Consider the following 15,132-nt stretch of genomic DNA (forward strand, 5'->3'; position numbering starts at 1 on the left):
AGGATAATCTGTAAATGCTTTAAAAGGTGCTCTCAAAAGGACACAACAATATCAATTGGCAATAGTTCATTCTGGGGAGGGAAAACAAGCAAGGAGTTACAACACTCTACACACACACACTGACACTATCCACACACACACACACACACACACACACTGACACTATCCACACACACACACACACACTGACACTATCCACACACTCACACATCCACACAGACACCATCCACACACTGACACTATCCACACACACACACACTGACACTATCCACACACTCACACATCCACACAGACACTGACACCATCCACACACTGACTATCCACACACACACACACACACACACACACACACTCACTGACACTATCCACACACAGACACTGACACCATCAACACAGACACTGACACCTTCCACTCACTTCCCACTGGGCAAAAACTGGATGAATCAAGGTTGTTTCCACATCATTTCAACCCAACAAATCTATGTGATGATGTTGAATCAACGTAGAAAACTAATTGGATTTGCAAAAAGTAATCAACAAAAGGATATTTCGTTTTTTTTTTCTTCACCCAACGTTCAATCTAAATCCAATGACATGGTGAAATGTTTTGTTGATTTCACATTGGAGTCACGCTAGTTGACAACTCAACCACACTCTCTCTCTCTCTCTCTCTCTCTCACACACACACACACACACACACACACACACACACACACACACACACACACACACACCCCATATGCTGCTGCTACTTTATTTTACCCTTATTATTATTATCTATCCTGATGTACCCAGATATCCTAAGAACTGATACCACTGCCCATGAGATTGCTCCGTCCACAGTATGCATGTACTTACTGGGCAACAATCTTGCTAAGGAACATCTAACTACCTTCTAGAAGCCTGCCTTGTTTTAGAGGAAGTCCATGTGAACAGAGGTCATTTGGAAAGCCCACTGTAAATTTGCCTCATTTCATCATCAGAATTCTAAAACATTATAGAACAAGTTCTAGAACATTACATCATTATGACATCATCTTGCCTTCTCTGAGAGAAATCACATTTGATTTAAATTTCACAAATTTGTTTCAGTAAAAAAAAAAACATACATTCCTTTTTTATAATATAAATAATTATAGCAGTTGTCAATGTCATGGTAGCTTTTGTCATGAACTATCATTTTCGTGTCTGAATTACAAGTACTTGAAGCTAAATCTGCCTTAGATTGTGACTACATATTAATGTGCGTGAGCGCGTGCTATTGTGTTGCTAAAGAAAACAGGTCTGGTTCTTCCTGACCATAGAAATAGAACTTCCTGACCATAGAAATAGAACTTCCTGACCATAGAAATAGAATGAGAAATATAATTTATTCTAGTTCTGTGATTCTGACCATTCTGTGTAATCAGTAGTTAAACTGCTAAAACAAAGTGCTCAGCTGTAGTGATATACAAATGTAACGGCAGTAGTAATGGTTAAACTGATATATATATATATATATATATATATATGGGGAATAACATTTATTGACAGGCAGTTGTACATCCACTATCGTTACTCTCAAAGCTCTGATCTGCTCGTATGAATACGACTAGGGACTTCAACAGTGTATTGAATCAACCAAAGACATGCTGAGTGGCCAGTCAGAACACAGATGTGTGAAAAAGCTTGAGTAACATAGGAGGCATAAATAGATTGAGGTACAAGAACGCATCGGTCATGCTCACGTCTTATAGTCTGCCTGTCTGTCTGTCTGCAACAAGGGGACAGACAGGGTGACATCCTTCATCCAGTTCGGCTCTATATGGAGAAAGATGCTGTCTCTCTGTGTCTCTGTGTCTCTGTTTCTCTGTCTCTCTGTGTCTCTGTGTCTCTGTGTCTCTGTGTCTCTGTCTCTCTCTTCATCAAGTACTGTTGTATCTTGCTTGCCAGACTCATGGCGCTCCGCCCATTGTGTCAGAGACACGGGCGGCTGTAGTGTGTTCCCTGGTAGTGACCAGGAACAGTGTTGTTGTTGGGGTGACATGAGTCACAGTGATGTTACAGTGGTGGAGCGGACAGCATGGGTAGGACCAAGGTTAGGGCCGGGACCCCTAAGGCCAGGGCCGAGGCTAGACCCAGGGATAGATGAGCTGGGCTGGGCCTGGTGGTCGCCAGGAGGCCCCTGGTGGTCCGACTCCCCAGGAGAGATACTCTCGGCCAGCCTGCTGAGCTGCTCGTCCCACTGCTTAAGGAGCTCGTCCAGGTGTCTCTGGCGGATTAGCAGGGCTGGTCTCATACAGACGTAGTGCTGGTAGTCTCTTAGCTGCGGCCCGGTCAGGTACCCACCCAGGATGTCCAGAACCACACGCTCCCGCCGGTCCAGATTCTCCTTCAGCTCCCTGGCATCCTCATGCTGACTACACAGCTGGCTGCGTTTCTGCTGTAAGGACGCCTGTGTTAACAGAGATATATAGATTATTAAAGACATCCTGGTGCTTCTGCTGTAGACTCCTATGTTAACAGAGATATATAGATTATTAAAGACATCCTGGTGCTGACTACACAGACTTCTGAGGGTAGAGACTGTTAGTGATAAGTGAATAGAGTCTTTACACAGAGAGATAGACATCCTGGCTGCTCCTCTGTAGACTCCTGAGGGGAAGGGATAGATTAGTCAATACAGAGACACGATGACCTGGCACCACCCAGTGGCCGTCATGTGACACATCTCCGGAAAAATGTTCAGTATTAGTGAGATAGGACACTAGATTAGTAAAGCCTTGATAATATATGATGCCATTTGGTTAAACTAAAGCAACCCAGGCTGAATGTGTATCTACACACACAATGAACACCCTCTCAGGAGGTCAGAGCAGAAGGTCAGAGAATGAATCCGTGTTTCAGAGGGGAGGAGCCCCGTAGTATCTGTGACTAAAGTAAATCACATTTTAACACCGTCATTAAGGGAGGTGGCACCATGATGTCACCGCTCTTTAACACAGCAAAACAAAAGACAAGAGGAGTGTAAGGCTGATAAAGCAGTAGTGTAGTGTAGAGTGTAGTGTAGTGTGTTGTGTAGTGTGTAGTGTAGTGTAGAGTAGTGTGTAGTGTGGTGTAGTGTGTTGTGTAGTGTGTAGTGTATAGTGTAGTGTGTAGTGTAGTGTAGAGTAGTGTGTAGTGTGGTGTGTAGTGTAGTGTATATTGTTGTGTAGTGTGTAGTGTAGTGTAGTGTGTAGTTTAATGTGTAGTTTAATGTGTAGTGTGTAGTGTAGTGTGTAGTGTAGTGTGTAGTGTGTGTAGTGTAGTATAGTGTATATTGTAGTGTAGTGTAGTGTATAATGTGTAGTGTATGGTGTGGTATAGTATGTAGTGTATAGTGTGTATTATAGTGTGTAGTTTAATGTGTAGTGTGTAGTGTATAGTGTATAGTGTATAGTGTATTGTGTAGTGTAGTGTGTATAGTGTAGTGTATCGTGTATTGTATAGTGTATAGTGTATTGTGTAGTGTAGTGTGTATAGTGTATAGTGTAGTGTATAGTGTGTAGTGTGTAGTGTAGTGTGTAGTTTAATGTGTATTGTATAGTGTATAGTGTAGTTTAATATCTCACCCTCTCCTCTTGGCTGTCTTCTGTCTCCTCCTCTCTATCCAGGGCAGAGAGAGCGTTATGGACCCGGGCCAGCCGGCCACACAGAGACAGTAGCAGGTTGACTATCTTATCCAGGTCCCCGATGAACATCCTGTACTTCTCCCTCTCGTTGGGCTTACAGCGCTCCTGGACCAGGCTCTCCATATGGCCCCCTAGGGCCCGGAACCTCCTCTGCTCCTCCGCCAGAACCTCCTTTTCCTCCCGCAAAGAGGCAATGCTCAGAGTCATGGCCTGGAGTAGCTCCACCTAGTGGATGGGAGGAGTTAGCACAGAGTAACTGTCTCCACTCCTCTTTACCCAGAGATCTCCTGGATCCCGAGGACCATAGGTTGGATGGGCTTTGTCTTTAATTTTCCTTACTTTTATATAAAATCAGTTCATTCAAAGATTCATGTAATTGTATTGCCTTTGATTTCATCTGATGAAAACAATTGTTCGCAAAAAAGAAGATGATGAATGTAAAGTAAGTTCAAACCTTCTTCTGATTGAGGTCTGCCTCGTCCAGATCTGTGTCCATCTCTCCTCCCCCCTCTGTTCTCTGCAGCAGACTGCTTCCTATACAACAGACACCATCTTGCCTTCTACAAGAAAATGAAAAAAAATATATATGTTTTATTGTCACATGCACTGGATAGGTGCAGTGAAATATGTTGTTTTACAGGGTCAGCCATAGTAGTACGGTGCCCCTGCCTGGAACAGAGACACAAGAATGGAGCAACAGTTAGCATTAATACACTGATACATTAGATCCTGAAACTCCTGACCCGAAACTGACACATACTGCAAAACAAGCAGTAAGCAACAAGCACTAGTCTGTTGAATAGTGTGTCTGATGCCAAAACAATTAGTATGGTATTCTGGGTGTGTGTGTTATTTGGGTGAAACTCAAACACACACACACACACACACACACACACTACTATAAGGAAACTGACACATACTGCAAAACAAGCAGTAAGCAACAAGCACTAGTCTGTTGAATAGTGTGTCTGATGCCAAAACAATTAGTATGGTATTCTGGGTGTGTGTGTTATTTGGGTGAAACTCAAACACACACACACACGCACACGCACACGCACACACACACACACATACACACACACACACACACACACACACACACGCATACTACTATAAGGAATGTGCTGTGGCTGGTTTGTTTTCATGGTTAGCCTATTGGGCAGGACGGACATGGACAGGCAGGGTAGAATGTTTTACAGAGAGAACAACATTCCACAGTAGAATCAGGTCACACTTAGTCACACTCAACTAAATCCTCCACTGACACGGAGGAGTCTAACAAACCAACTGTCCCCTGGTTCTATTTTAATATAATACATTTAATATTTAAACGTATTTTTGATACAAATTCTCAAGATATCTCCCAAAAACACTCAAAAACCCAGCAGAGAATATGTAGAATATATATCTTTTTGGGTTGTAAATAATAATTAACTTGTTAAAAGCTATTTATTTCAAAAGACAATAGAAGCTAAAATGTATTAAATTAATTTAGAGCAGGGCTCTCTAACCATGTTCATGGAGAGCTGCCCTCCTGTAGGTTTTCGCTCCAACCCCAGTTGTAACTAACCTGATTCATCTTATCAACCAGGTAGTTATTAGAATCAGGTGTGCTAGATTAGGGTTGGAGCGAAAACCTCCAGGATGGTAGCTCTGCAGGAACAGGGTTGGAGAGCCCTGACCTCCAGGATGGTAGCTCTGCAGGAACAGGGTTGGAGAGCCCTGACCTCCAGGATGGTAGCTCTGCAGGAACAGGGTTGGAGAGCCCTGACCTCCAGGATGGTAGCTCTGCAGGAACAGGGTTGGAGTGAAAACCTCCAGGATGGTAGCTCTGCAGGAACAGGGTTGGAGCGAAAACCTCCAGGATGGTAGCTCTGCAGGAACAGGGTTGGAGCGAAAACCTCCAGGATGGTAGCTCTGCAGGAACAGGGTTGGAGTGAAAACCTCCAGGATGGTAGCTCTCCAGGAACAGGGTTGGAGTGAAAACCTACAGGATGGTAGCTCTCCAGGAACAGGGTTGGAGTGAAAACCTACAGGATGGTAGCTCTCCAGGAACAGGGTTGGAGTGAAAACCTACAGGATGGTAGCTCTCCAGGAACAGGGTTGGAGAGAAAACCTACAGGATGGTAGCTCTCCAGGAACAGGGTTGGAGTGAAAACCTACAGGATGGTAGCTCTCCAGGAACAGGGTTGGAGTGAAAACCTACAGGATGGTAGCTCTCCAGGAACAGGGTTGGAGTGAAAACCTACAGGATGGTAGCTCTGCAGGAACAGGGTTGGAGCGCCCTGATTTAGAGTATAGGATCTGAGCCTTTTTTGAATGTACAAAAGCATGGACACGTTTTGTTCTACAAGCTGCTATGTTAAATCATGTCAGTGGACGGCAGTGCCAATCACCTTCCAACAAGAGACAGTATGATCTGATGTTACAGTGAGGGAAAAAAGTATTTGATCCCCTGCTGATTTTGTACATTTGCCCACTGACAAAGAAATGATCAGTCTATAATTTTAATGGTAGGTTTATTTGAACAGTGAGAGACAGAATAACAACAAAAAAATCCAGAAAAACGCATGTCAAAAATGTTATAAATTGATTTGAATTTTAATGAGGGAAATAAGTATTTGACCCCCTCTCAATCAGAAAGATTTCTGGCTCCCAGGTGTCTTTTATACAGGTAGCGAGCTGAGATTAGGAGCACACTCTTAAAGGGAGTGCTCCTAATCTCAGTTTGTTACCTGTATAAAAGACACCTGTCCATAGAAGCAATCAATCAATCAGATTCCAAACTCTCTACCATGGCCAAGACCAAAGAGCTCTCCAAGGATGTCAGGGACAAGATTGTAGACCTACACAAGGCTGGAATGGGCTACAAGACCATCGCCAAGCAGCTTGGTGAGAAGGTGACAACAGTTGGTGCGATTATTCGCAAATGGAAGAAACACAAAATAACTGTCAATCTCCCTTGGCCTGGGGCTCCATGCAAGTTCTCACCTCGTGGAGTTGCAATGATCATGAGAACGGTGAGGAATCAGCCCAGAACTACACGGGAGGATCTTGTCAATGATCTCAAGGCAGCTGGGACCATAGTCACCAAGAAAACTATTGGTAACACACTACGCCATGAAGGACTGTAATCCTGCAGCGCTCACAAGGTCCCCCTGCTCAAGAAAGCACATATACAGGGCCGTCTGAAGTTTGCCAATGAACATCTGAATGATTCAGAGGAGAACTGGGTGAAAGTGTTGTGGTCAGATGAGACCAAAATCGAGCTCTTTGGCATCAACTCAACTCGCCGTGTTTGGAGGAGGAGGAATACTGCCTATGACCCCAAGAACACCATCCCCACCGTCAAACATGGAGGTGGAAACATTATGCTTTGGGGGTGTTTTTCTGCTAAGGGGACAGGACAACTTCACCGCAACAAAGGGTCGATGGACGGGGCCATGTACCTTCAGATCTTGGGTGAGAACCTCCTTCCTTCAGCCAGGGCATTGAAAATGGGTCGTGGATGGGTATTCCAGCATGACAATGACCCAAAACACACAGCCAAGGCAACAAAGGAGTGGCTCAAGAAGAAGCACATTAAGGTCCTGGAGTGGCCTAGCCAGTCTTCAGACCTTAATCCCATAGAAAATCTGTGGAGTTCGAGTTGCCAAACGTCAGCCTCAAAACCTTAATGACTTGGAGAAGATCTGCAAAGAGGAGTGGAACAAAATCCCACCTGAGATGTGTGCAAACCTGGTGGCCAACTACAAGAAACGTCTGACCTCTGTGATTGCCAACAAGGGTTTTGCCATCAAGTACTAAGTCATGTTTTGCAGAGGGGTCGAATACTTATTTCCCTCATTAAAATGCAAATCATTTTATAACATTTTTGACATGCGTTTTTCGTGATTGTTTTGTTGTTATTCTGTCTCTCACTGTTCAAATAAACCTACCATTAAAATTATAGACTGATCATGTCTTTGTCAGTGGGCAAACATACAAAATCAGCAGGGGATCAAATACTTTTTTCCCTCACTGTACCTAGCTCTAACATGGAGAGAGACAGTATGATCTGACGTTACCTAGCTCTAACATAGAGAGAGACAGTATGATCTGACGTTACCTAGCTCTAACATAGAGAGAGAGACAGTATGATCTGACGTTACCTAGCTCTAACATAGAGACAGTATGATCTGACGTTACCTAGCTCTAACATAGAGAGAGACAGTATGATCTGACGTTACCTAGCTCTAACATAGAGAGAGAGACAGTATGATCTGACGTTACCTAGCTCTAACATAGAGAGAGACAGTATGATCTGACGTTACCTAGCTCTAACATAGAGAGAGACAGTATGATCTGACGTTACCTAGCTCTAACATAGAGAGAGACAGTATGATCTGACGTTACCTAGCTCTAACATAGAGAGAGACAGTATGATCTGACGTTACCTAGCTCTAACATAGAGAGAGAGACAGTATGATCTGACGTTACCTAGCTCTAACATAGAGAGACAGTATGATCTGACGTTACCTAGCTCTAACATAGAGAGACAGTATGATCTGACGTTACCTAGCTCTAACATGGAGAGAGACAGTATGATCTGACGTTACCTAGCTCTAACATAGAGAGAGACAGTATGATCTGACGTTACCTAGCTCTAACATAGAGAGAGACAGTATGATCTGACGTTACCTAGCTCTAACATAGAGAGAGAGACAGTATGATCTGACGTTACCTAGCTCTAACATAGAGACAGTATGATCTGACGTTACCTAGCTCTAACATAGAGAGAGACAGTATGATCTGACGTTACCTAGCTCTAACATAGAGAGAGACAGTATGATCTGACGTTACCTAGCTCTAACATAGAGAGAGACAGTATGATCTGACGTTACCTAGCTCTAACATAGAGAGAGACAGTATGATCTGACGTTACCTAGCTCTAACATAGAGAGAGACAGTATGATCTGACGTTACCTAGCTCTAACATAGAGAGAGAGACAGTATGATCTGACGTTACCTAGCTCTAACATAGAGAGAGACAGTATGATCTGACGTTACCTAGCTCTAACATAGAGAGAGAGACAGTATGATCTGACGTTACCTAGCTCTAACATAGAGAGAGACAGTATGATCTGACGTTACCTAGCTCTAACATAGAGAGAGACAGTATGATCTGACGTTACCTAGCTCTAACATAGAGAGAGACAGTATGATCTGACGTTACCTAGCTCTAACATAGAGAGAGACAGTATGATCTGACGTTACCTAGCTCTAACATAGAGAGAGACAGTATGATCTGACGTTACCTAGCTCTAACATAGAGAGAGACAGTATGATCTGACGTTACCTAGCTCTAACATGGAGAGAGACAGTATGATCTGACGTTACCTAGCTCTAACATAGAGAGAGACAGTATGATCTGACGTTACCTAGCTCTAACATAGAGAGAGACAGTATGATCTGACGTTACCTAGCTCTAACATAGAGAGACAGTATGATCTGACGTTACCTAGCTCTAACATAGAGAGAGAGACAGTATGATCTGACGTTACCTAGCTCTAACATAGAGACAGTATGATCTGACGTTACCTAGCTCTAACATAGAGAGAGAGAGTATGATCTGACGTTACCTAGCTCTAACATAGAGAGAGACAGTATGATCTGACGTTACCTAGCTCTAACATAGAGAGAGACAGTATGATCTGACGTTACCTAGCTCTAACATAGAGAGAGAGACAGTATGATCTGACGTTACCTAGCTCTAACATAGAGACAGTATGATCTGACGTTACCTAGCTCTAACATAGAGAGAGAGAGTATGATCTGACGTTACCTAGCTCTAACATAGAGAGAGACAGTATGATCTGACGTTACCTAGCTCTAACATAGAGAGAGAGACAGTATGATCTGACGTTACCTAGCTCTAACATAGAGAGAGACAGTATGATCTGACGTTACCTAGCTCTAACATAGAGAGAGACAGTATGATCTGACGTTACCTAGCTCTAACATAGAGAGAGACAGTATGATCTGACGTTACCTAGCTCTAACATAGAGAGAGACAGTATGATCTGACGTTACCTAGCTCTAACATAGAGAGAGAGACAGTATGATCTGACGTTACCTAGCTCTAACATAGAGAGACAGTATGATCTGACGTTACCTAGCTCTAACATGGAGAGAGACAGTATGATCTGACATTACCTAGCTCTAACATAGAGAGAGACAGTATGATCTGACGTTACCTAGCTCTAACATAGAGAGAGAGACAGTATGATCTGACGTTACCTAGCTCTAACATGGAGAGAGACAGTATGATCTGACGTTACCTAGCTCTAACATAGAGAGAGACAGTATGATCTGACGTTACCTAGCTCTAACATAGAGAGAGACAGTATGATCTGACGTTACCTAGCTCTAACATAGAGAGAGACAGTATGATCTGACGTTACCTAGCTCTAACATAGAGAGACAGTATGATCTGACGTTACCTAGCTCTAACATAGAGAGAGACAGTATGATCTGACGTTACCTAGCTCTAACATGGAGAGAGACAGTATGATCTGACGTTACCTAGCTCTAACATAGAGAGAGACAGTATGATCTGACGTTACCTAGCTCTAACATAGAGAGAGAGACAGTATGATCTGACGTTACCTAGCTCTAACATAGAGAGAGACAGTATGATCTGACGTTACCTAGCTCTAACATAGAGAGAGAGACAGTATGATCTGACGTTACCTAGCTCTAACATAGAGACAGTATGATCTGACGTTACCTAGCTCTAACATAGAGAGAGACAGTATGATCTGACGTTACCTAGCTCTAACATAGAGAGAGACAGTATGATCTGACGTTACCTAGCTCTAACATAGAGAGAGACAGTATGATCTGACGTTACCTAGCTCTAACATAGAGAGAGAGAGACAGTATGATCTGACGTTACCTAGCTCTAACATAGAGAGAGACAGTATGATCTGACGTTACCTAGCTCTAACATAGAGAGAGACAGTATGATCTGACGTTACCTAGCTCTAACATAGAGAGAGACAGTATGATCTGACGTTACCTAGCTCTAACATTTTTTTTATTTATTTATTTTTTTATTTCACCTTTATTTAACCAGGTAAACCAGTTGAGAACAAGTTCTCATTTACAACTGCGACCTGGCCAAGATAAAGCATAGCAGTGCGATAAAAACAACAACACAGAGTTACATATGGGGTAAAACAAAACAAAAATCAAAAAATACAACAGAAATACAATTAATATACAGTGTGCAAATTTAGCAAGTTATGGAGGTAAGGCAATAAAATAGGCTATAGTGCAAAATAATTACAATTTAGTATTAACACTGGAATGATGTGCAAGAGATGATGTGCAAATAGAGATACTGGGGTACAGATGAGCAAAATAAATAACAATATAGGGATGAGGTAGTTGGGCGGGCTAATTTCAGATGGGCTGTGTACAGGTGCAGTGATCGGTAAGGTGCTCTGACAACTGATGCCTAAAGTTAGTGAGGGAGATAAGCGTCTCCAGCTTCAGAGATTTTTGCAGTTTGTTCCAGTCATTGGCAGCAGAGAACTGGAAGGAATTGCGGCCAAAGGAGGTGTTGGCTTTGGGGATGACCAGTGAGATATACCCGCTGGAGCGCAGACTACGGGTGGGTGTTGCTATGGTGACCAATGAGCTAAGATAAGGCGGGATTTGCCTAGCAGTGATTTATAGATGGCCTGGAGCCAGTGGGTTTGGCGACGAATATGTAGTGAGGACCAGCCAACAAGAGCGTACAGGTCACAGTGGTGGGTATTATATGGGGCTTTGGAGACAAAACGGATGGCACTGTGATAGACAACATCCAATTTGCTGAGTAGAGTGTTGGAGGCTATTTTGTAAATGACATCGCCGAAGTCAAGGATCGGTAGGATAGTCAGTTTTACAAGGGCATGTTTGGCAGCATGAGTGAAGGAGGCTTTGTTGCGAAATAGGAAACCGATTCTAGATTTAACTTTGGATTGGAGATTCTTAATGTGAGTCTGGAAGGAGAGTTTACAGTCTAACCAGACACCTAGATATTTGTAGTTGTCCACGTACTCTAGGTCAGACCCGTCTAGAGTAGTGATTCTAGTCGGGTGGGCGGGTGCAAGCAGCGTTCGGTTGAAGAGCATGCATTTTGTTTTACTAGTGTTTAAGAGCAGTTGGAGGCTACTGAAGGAGTGTTGTATGGAATTGAAGCTCGTTTGGAGGTTTGTTAACACAGTGTCCAATGAAGGGCCAGATGTATACAAAATGGTGTCGCTCGAGAGGTGGATCTGAGAGTCACCAGCAGCAAGAGCGACGTCATTGATATACACAGAGAAAAGAGTTGGCCCAAGAATTGAACCCTGTGGCACCCCATAGAGACTGCCATAGGTCCAGACAACAGGCCCTCCGATTTGACACATTGAACTCTATCTGAGAAGTAGTTGGTGAACCAGGCGAGGCAGTCATTAGAGAAACCAAGGCTATTTAGTCTGCCAATAAGAATGCGGTGGTTGACAGAGTCGAAAGCCTTGGCCAGGTCAATGAAAACGGCTGCACAGTACTGTCTATTATCGATCGCGGTTATAATATCATTTAGGACCTTGAGCGTGGCTGAAGTGCACCCATGACCAGCTCGAAACCGGATTGCATAGCAGAGAAGGTACGGTGGGATTCGAAATGGTTGGTGATCTGTTTGTTGACTTGGCTTTCAAAAACTTTTGAAAGGCAGGGCAGGATGGATATGGGTCTGTAACAGTTTGGATCTAGAGTGTCACCCCCTTTGAAGAGGGGGATGACCGCGGCAGCTTTCCAATCTCTGGGGATCTCAGACGTTACGAAAGAGAGGTTGAACAGGCTAGTAATAGGGGTTGCGACAATTTCGCGGCTAGTTTTAGAAAGAAAGGGTCCAGATTGTCTAGTCCAGATGATTTGTAGGGGGTCCAGATTTTGCAGCTCTTTTAGAACATCAGCTGTCTGGATTTGTGTGAAGGAGAAGCGGGGGGTATGGGCAAGTTGCAGCGGAGGGTGCAGAGCTGGTGGCCGGGGTAGTGGTAGCCAGGTGGAAAGCATGGCCAGCCGTAGCAAAATGCTTGTTGAAATTCTCGATTATTGTAGATTTATCGGTGGTGATAGTGTTTCCTAGCCTCAGTGCAGTGGGCAGCTGGGAGGAAGTGCTCTTATTTTCCATGGACTTTACAGTGTCCCAAAACTTTTTGGAGTTAGTGCTACAGGATGCAAATTTCTGTTTGAAAAAGTTAGCCTTTGCTTTCCTAACTGCTTGTGTATATTGGTTCCTAACTTCCCTGAAAAGTTGCATATCACGGGGGCTATTTGATGCTAATGCAGTACGCCACAGGATGTTTTTGTGCTGGTCAAGGGCAGTCAAGTCTGAGGAGAACCAGGGGCTGTATCTGTTCTTAGTTCTGTATTTTTGAATGGGGCATGTCTATTTAAGATTGAGAGGAAATTACTTTTAAAGAACAACCAGGCATCCTCTACTGACGGAATGAGATCTATATCCATCCAGGATACCTGGGCCAGGTCAACATAGAGAGAGAGACAGTATGATCTGACGTTACCTAGCTCTAACATAGAGAGAGAGACAGTATGATCTGACGTTACCTAGCTCTAACATAGAGAGAGACAGTATGATCTGACGTTACCTAGCTCTAACATAGAGAGAGACAGTATGATCTGACGTTACCTAGCTCTAACATAGAGACAGTATGATCTGACGTTACCTAGCTCTAACATAGAGAGACAGTATGATCTGACGTTACCTAGCTCTAACATAGAGAGAGAGACAGTATGATCTGACGTTACCTAGCTCTAACATAGAGAGAGACAGTATGATCTGACGTTACCTAGCTCTAACATGAGAGAGAGACAGTATGATCTGACGTTACCTAGCTCTAACATAGAGAGAGACAGTATGATCTGACGTTACCTAGCTCTAACATAGAGAGAGAGACAGTATGATCTGACGTTACCTAGCTCTAACATAGAGAGAGAGACAGTATGATCTGACGTTACCTAGCTCTAACATAGAGAGAGACAGTATGATCTGACGTTACCTAGCTCTAACATAGAGAGAGAGACAGTATGATCTGACGTTACCTAGCTCTAACATAGAGAGAGACAGTATGATCTGACGTTACCTAGCTCTAACATAGAGAGAGACAGTATGATCTGACGTTACCTAGCTCTAACATAGAGAGAGACAGTATGATCTGACGTTACCTAGCTCTAACATAGAGACAGTATGATCTGACGTTACCTAGCTCTAACATAGAGAGACAGTATGATCTGACGTTACCTAGCTCTAACATAGAGAGAGACAGTATGATCTGACGTTACCTAGCTCTAACATAGAGAGAGACAGTATGATCTGACGTTACCTAGCTCTAACATGGAGAGAGACAGTATGATCTGACGTTACCTAGCTCTAACATAGAGAGAGAGACAGTATGATCTGACGTTACCTAGCTCTAACATAGAGAGAGACAGTATGATCTGACGTTACCTAGCTCTAACATAGAGAGAGAGACAGTATGATCTGACGTTACCTAGCTCTAACATAGAGAGAGACAGTATGATCTGACGTTACCTAGCTCTAACATAGAGAGAGAGACAGTATGATCTGACGTTACCTAGCTCTAACATAGAGAGAGACAGTATGATCTGACGTTACCTAGCTCTAACATAGAGAGAGACAGTATGATCTGACGTTACCTAGCTCTAACATAGAGAGAGACAGTATGATCTGACGTTACCTAGCTCTAACATAGAGACAGTATGATCTGACGTTACCTAGCTCTAACATGGAGAGAGACAGTATGATCTGACGTTACCTAGCTCTAACATAGAGAGAGACAGTATGATCTGACGTTACCTAGCTCTAACATAGAGACAGTATGATCTGACGTTACCTAGCTCTAACATAGAGAGACAGTATGATCTGACGTTACCTAGCTCTAACATAGAGAGAGACAGTATGATCTGACGTTACCTAGCTCTAACATAGAGAGACAGTATGATCTGACGTTACCTAGCTCTAACATAGAGAGAGACAGTATGATCTGACGTTACCTAGCTCTAACATAGAGAGAGACAGTATGATCTGACGTTACCTAGCTCTAACATAGAGACAGTATGATCTGACGTTACCTAGCTCTAACATAGAGAGAGAGACAGTATGATCTGACGTTACCTAGCTCTAACATGGAGAGAGACAGTATGATCTGACGTTACCTAGCTCTAACATAGAGAGAGACAGTATGATCTGACGTTACCTAGCTCTAACATGGAGAGACAGTATGATCTGACGTTACCTAGCTCTAACATAGAGAGAGACAGTATGATCTGACGTTACCTAGCTCTAACATAGAGAGACAGTATGATCTGACGTTACCTAGCTCTAACATAGAGAGAGACAGTATGATCTGACGTTACCTAGCTCTAACAT

General features: G+C 43.3%; 1 protein-coding gene across 1 annotated transcript in view; it reads right to left on the reverse strand.

Annotated features, from left to right (window-relative positions):
* Nucleotides 1–713: 713 nt before the first annotated feature.
* LOC121574508 (protein Shroom3) overlaps nucleotides 714–15,132 on the reverse strand; it is a 133,281-nt gene continuing 118,862 nt past the window's right edge. The window contains exons 16-18 of the mRNA XM_045222756.1: nucleotides 4,105–4,210; nucleotides 3,591–3,875; nucleotides 714–2,434 (exon numbers count right to left, since the gene is read on the reverse strand). Coding sequence (XP_045078691.1) covers nucleotides 2,030–2,434; nucleotides 3,591–3,875; nucleotides 4,105–4,210 — 796 coding nt within the window. The 3' untranslated portion in view covers nucleotides 714–2,029. The remainder of the gene's footprint in view (nucleotides 2,435–3,590; nucleotides 3,876–4,104; nucleotides 4,211–15,132) is intronic.

The sequence above is a fragment of the Coregonus clupeaformis genome, chromosome 9 (assembly GCF_020615455.1).
Source record: "Coregonus clupeaformis isolate EN_2021a chromosome 9, ASM2061545v1, whole genome shotgun sequence".
Classification (NCBI taxonomy): domain Eukaryota; kingdom Metazoa; phylum Chordata; class Actinopteri; order Salmoniformes; family Salmonidae; genus Coregonus; species Coregonus clupeaformis.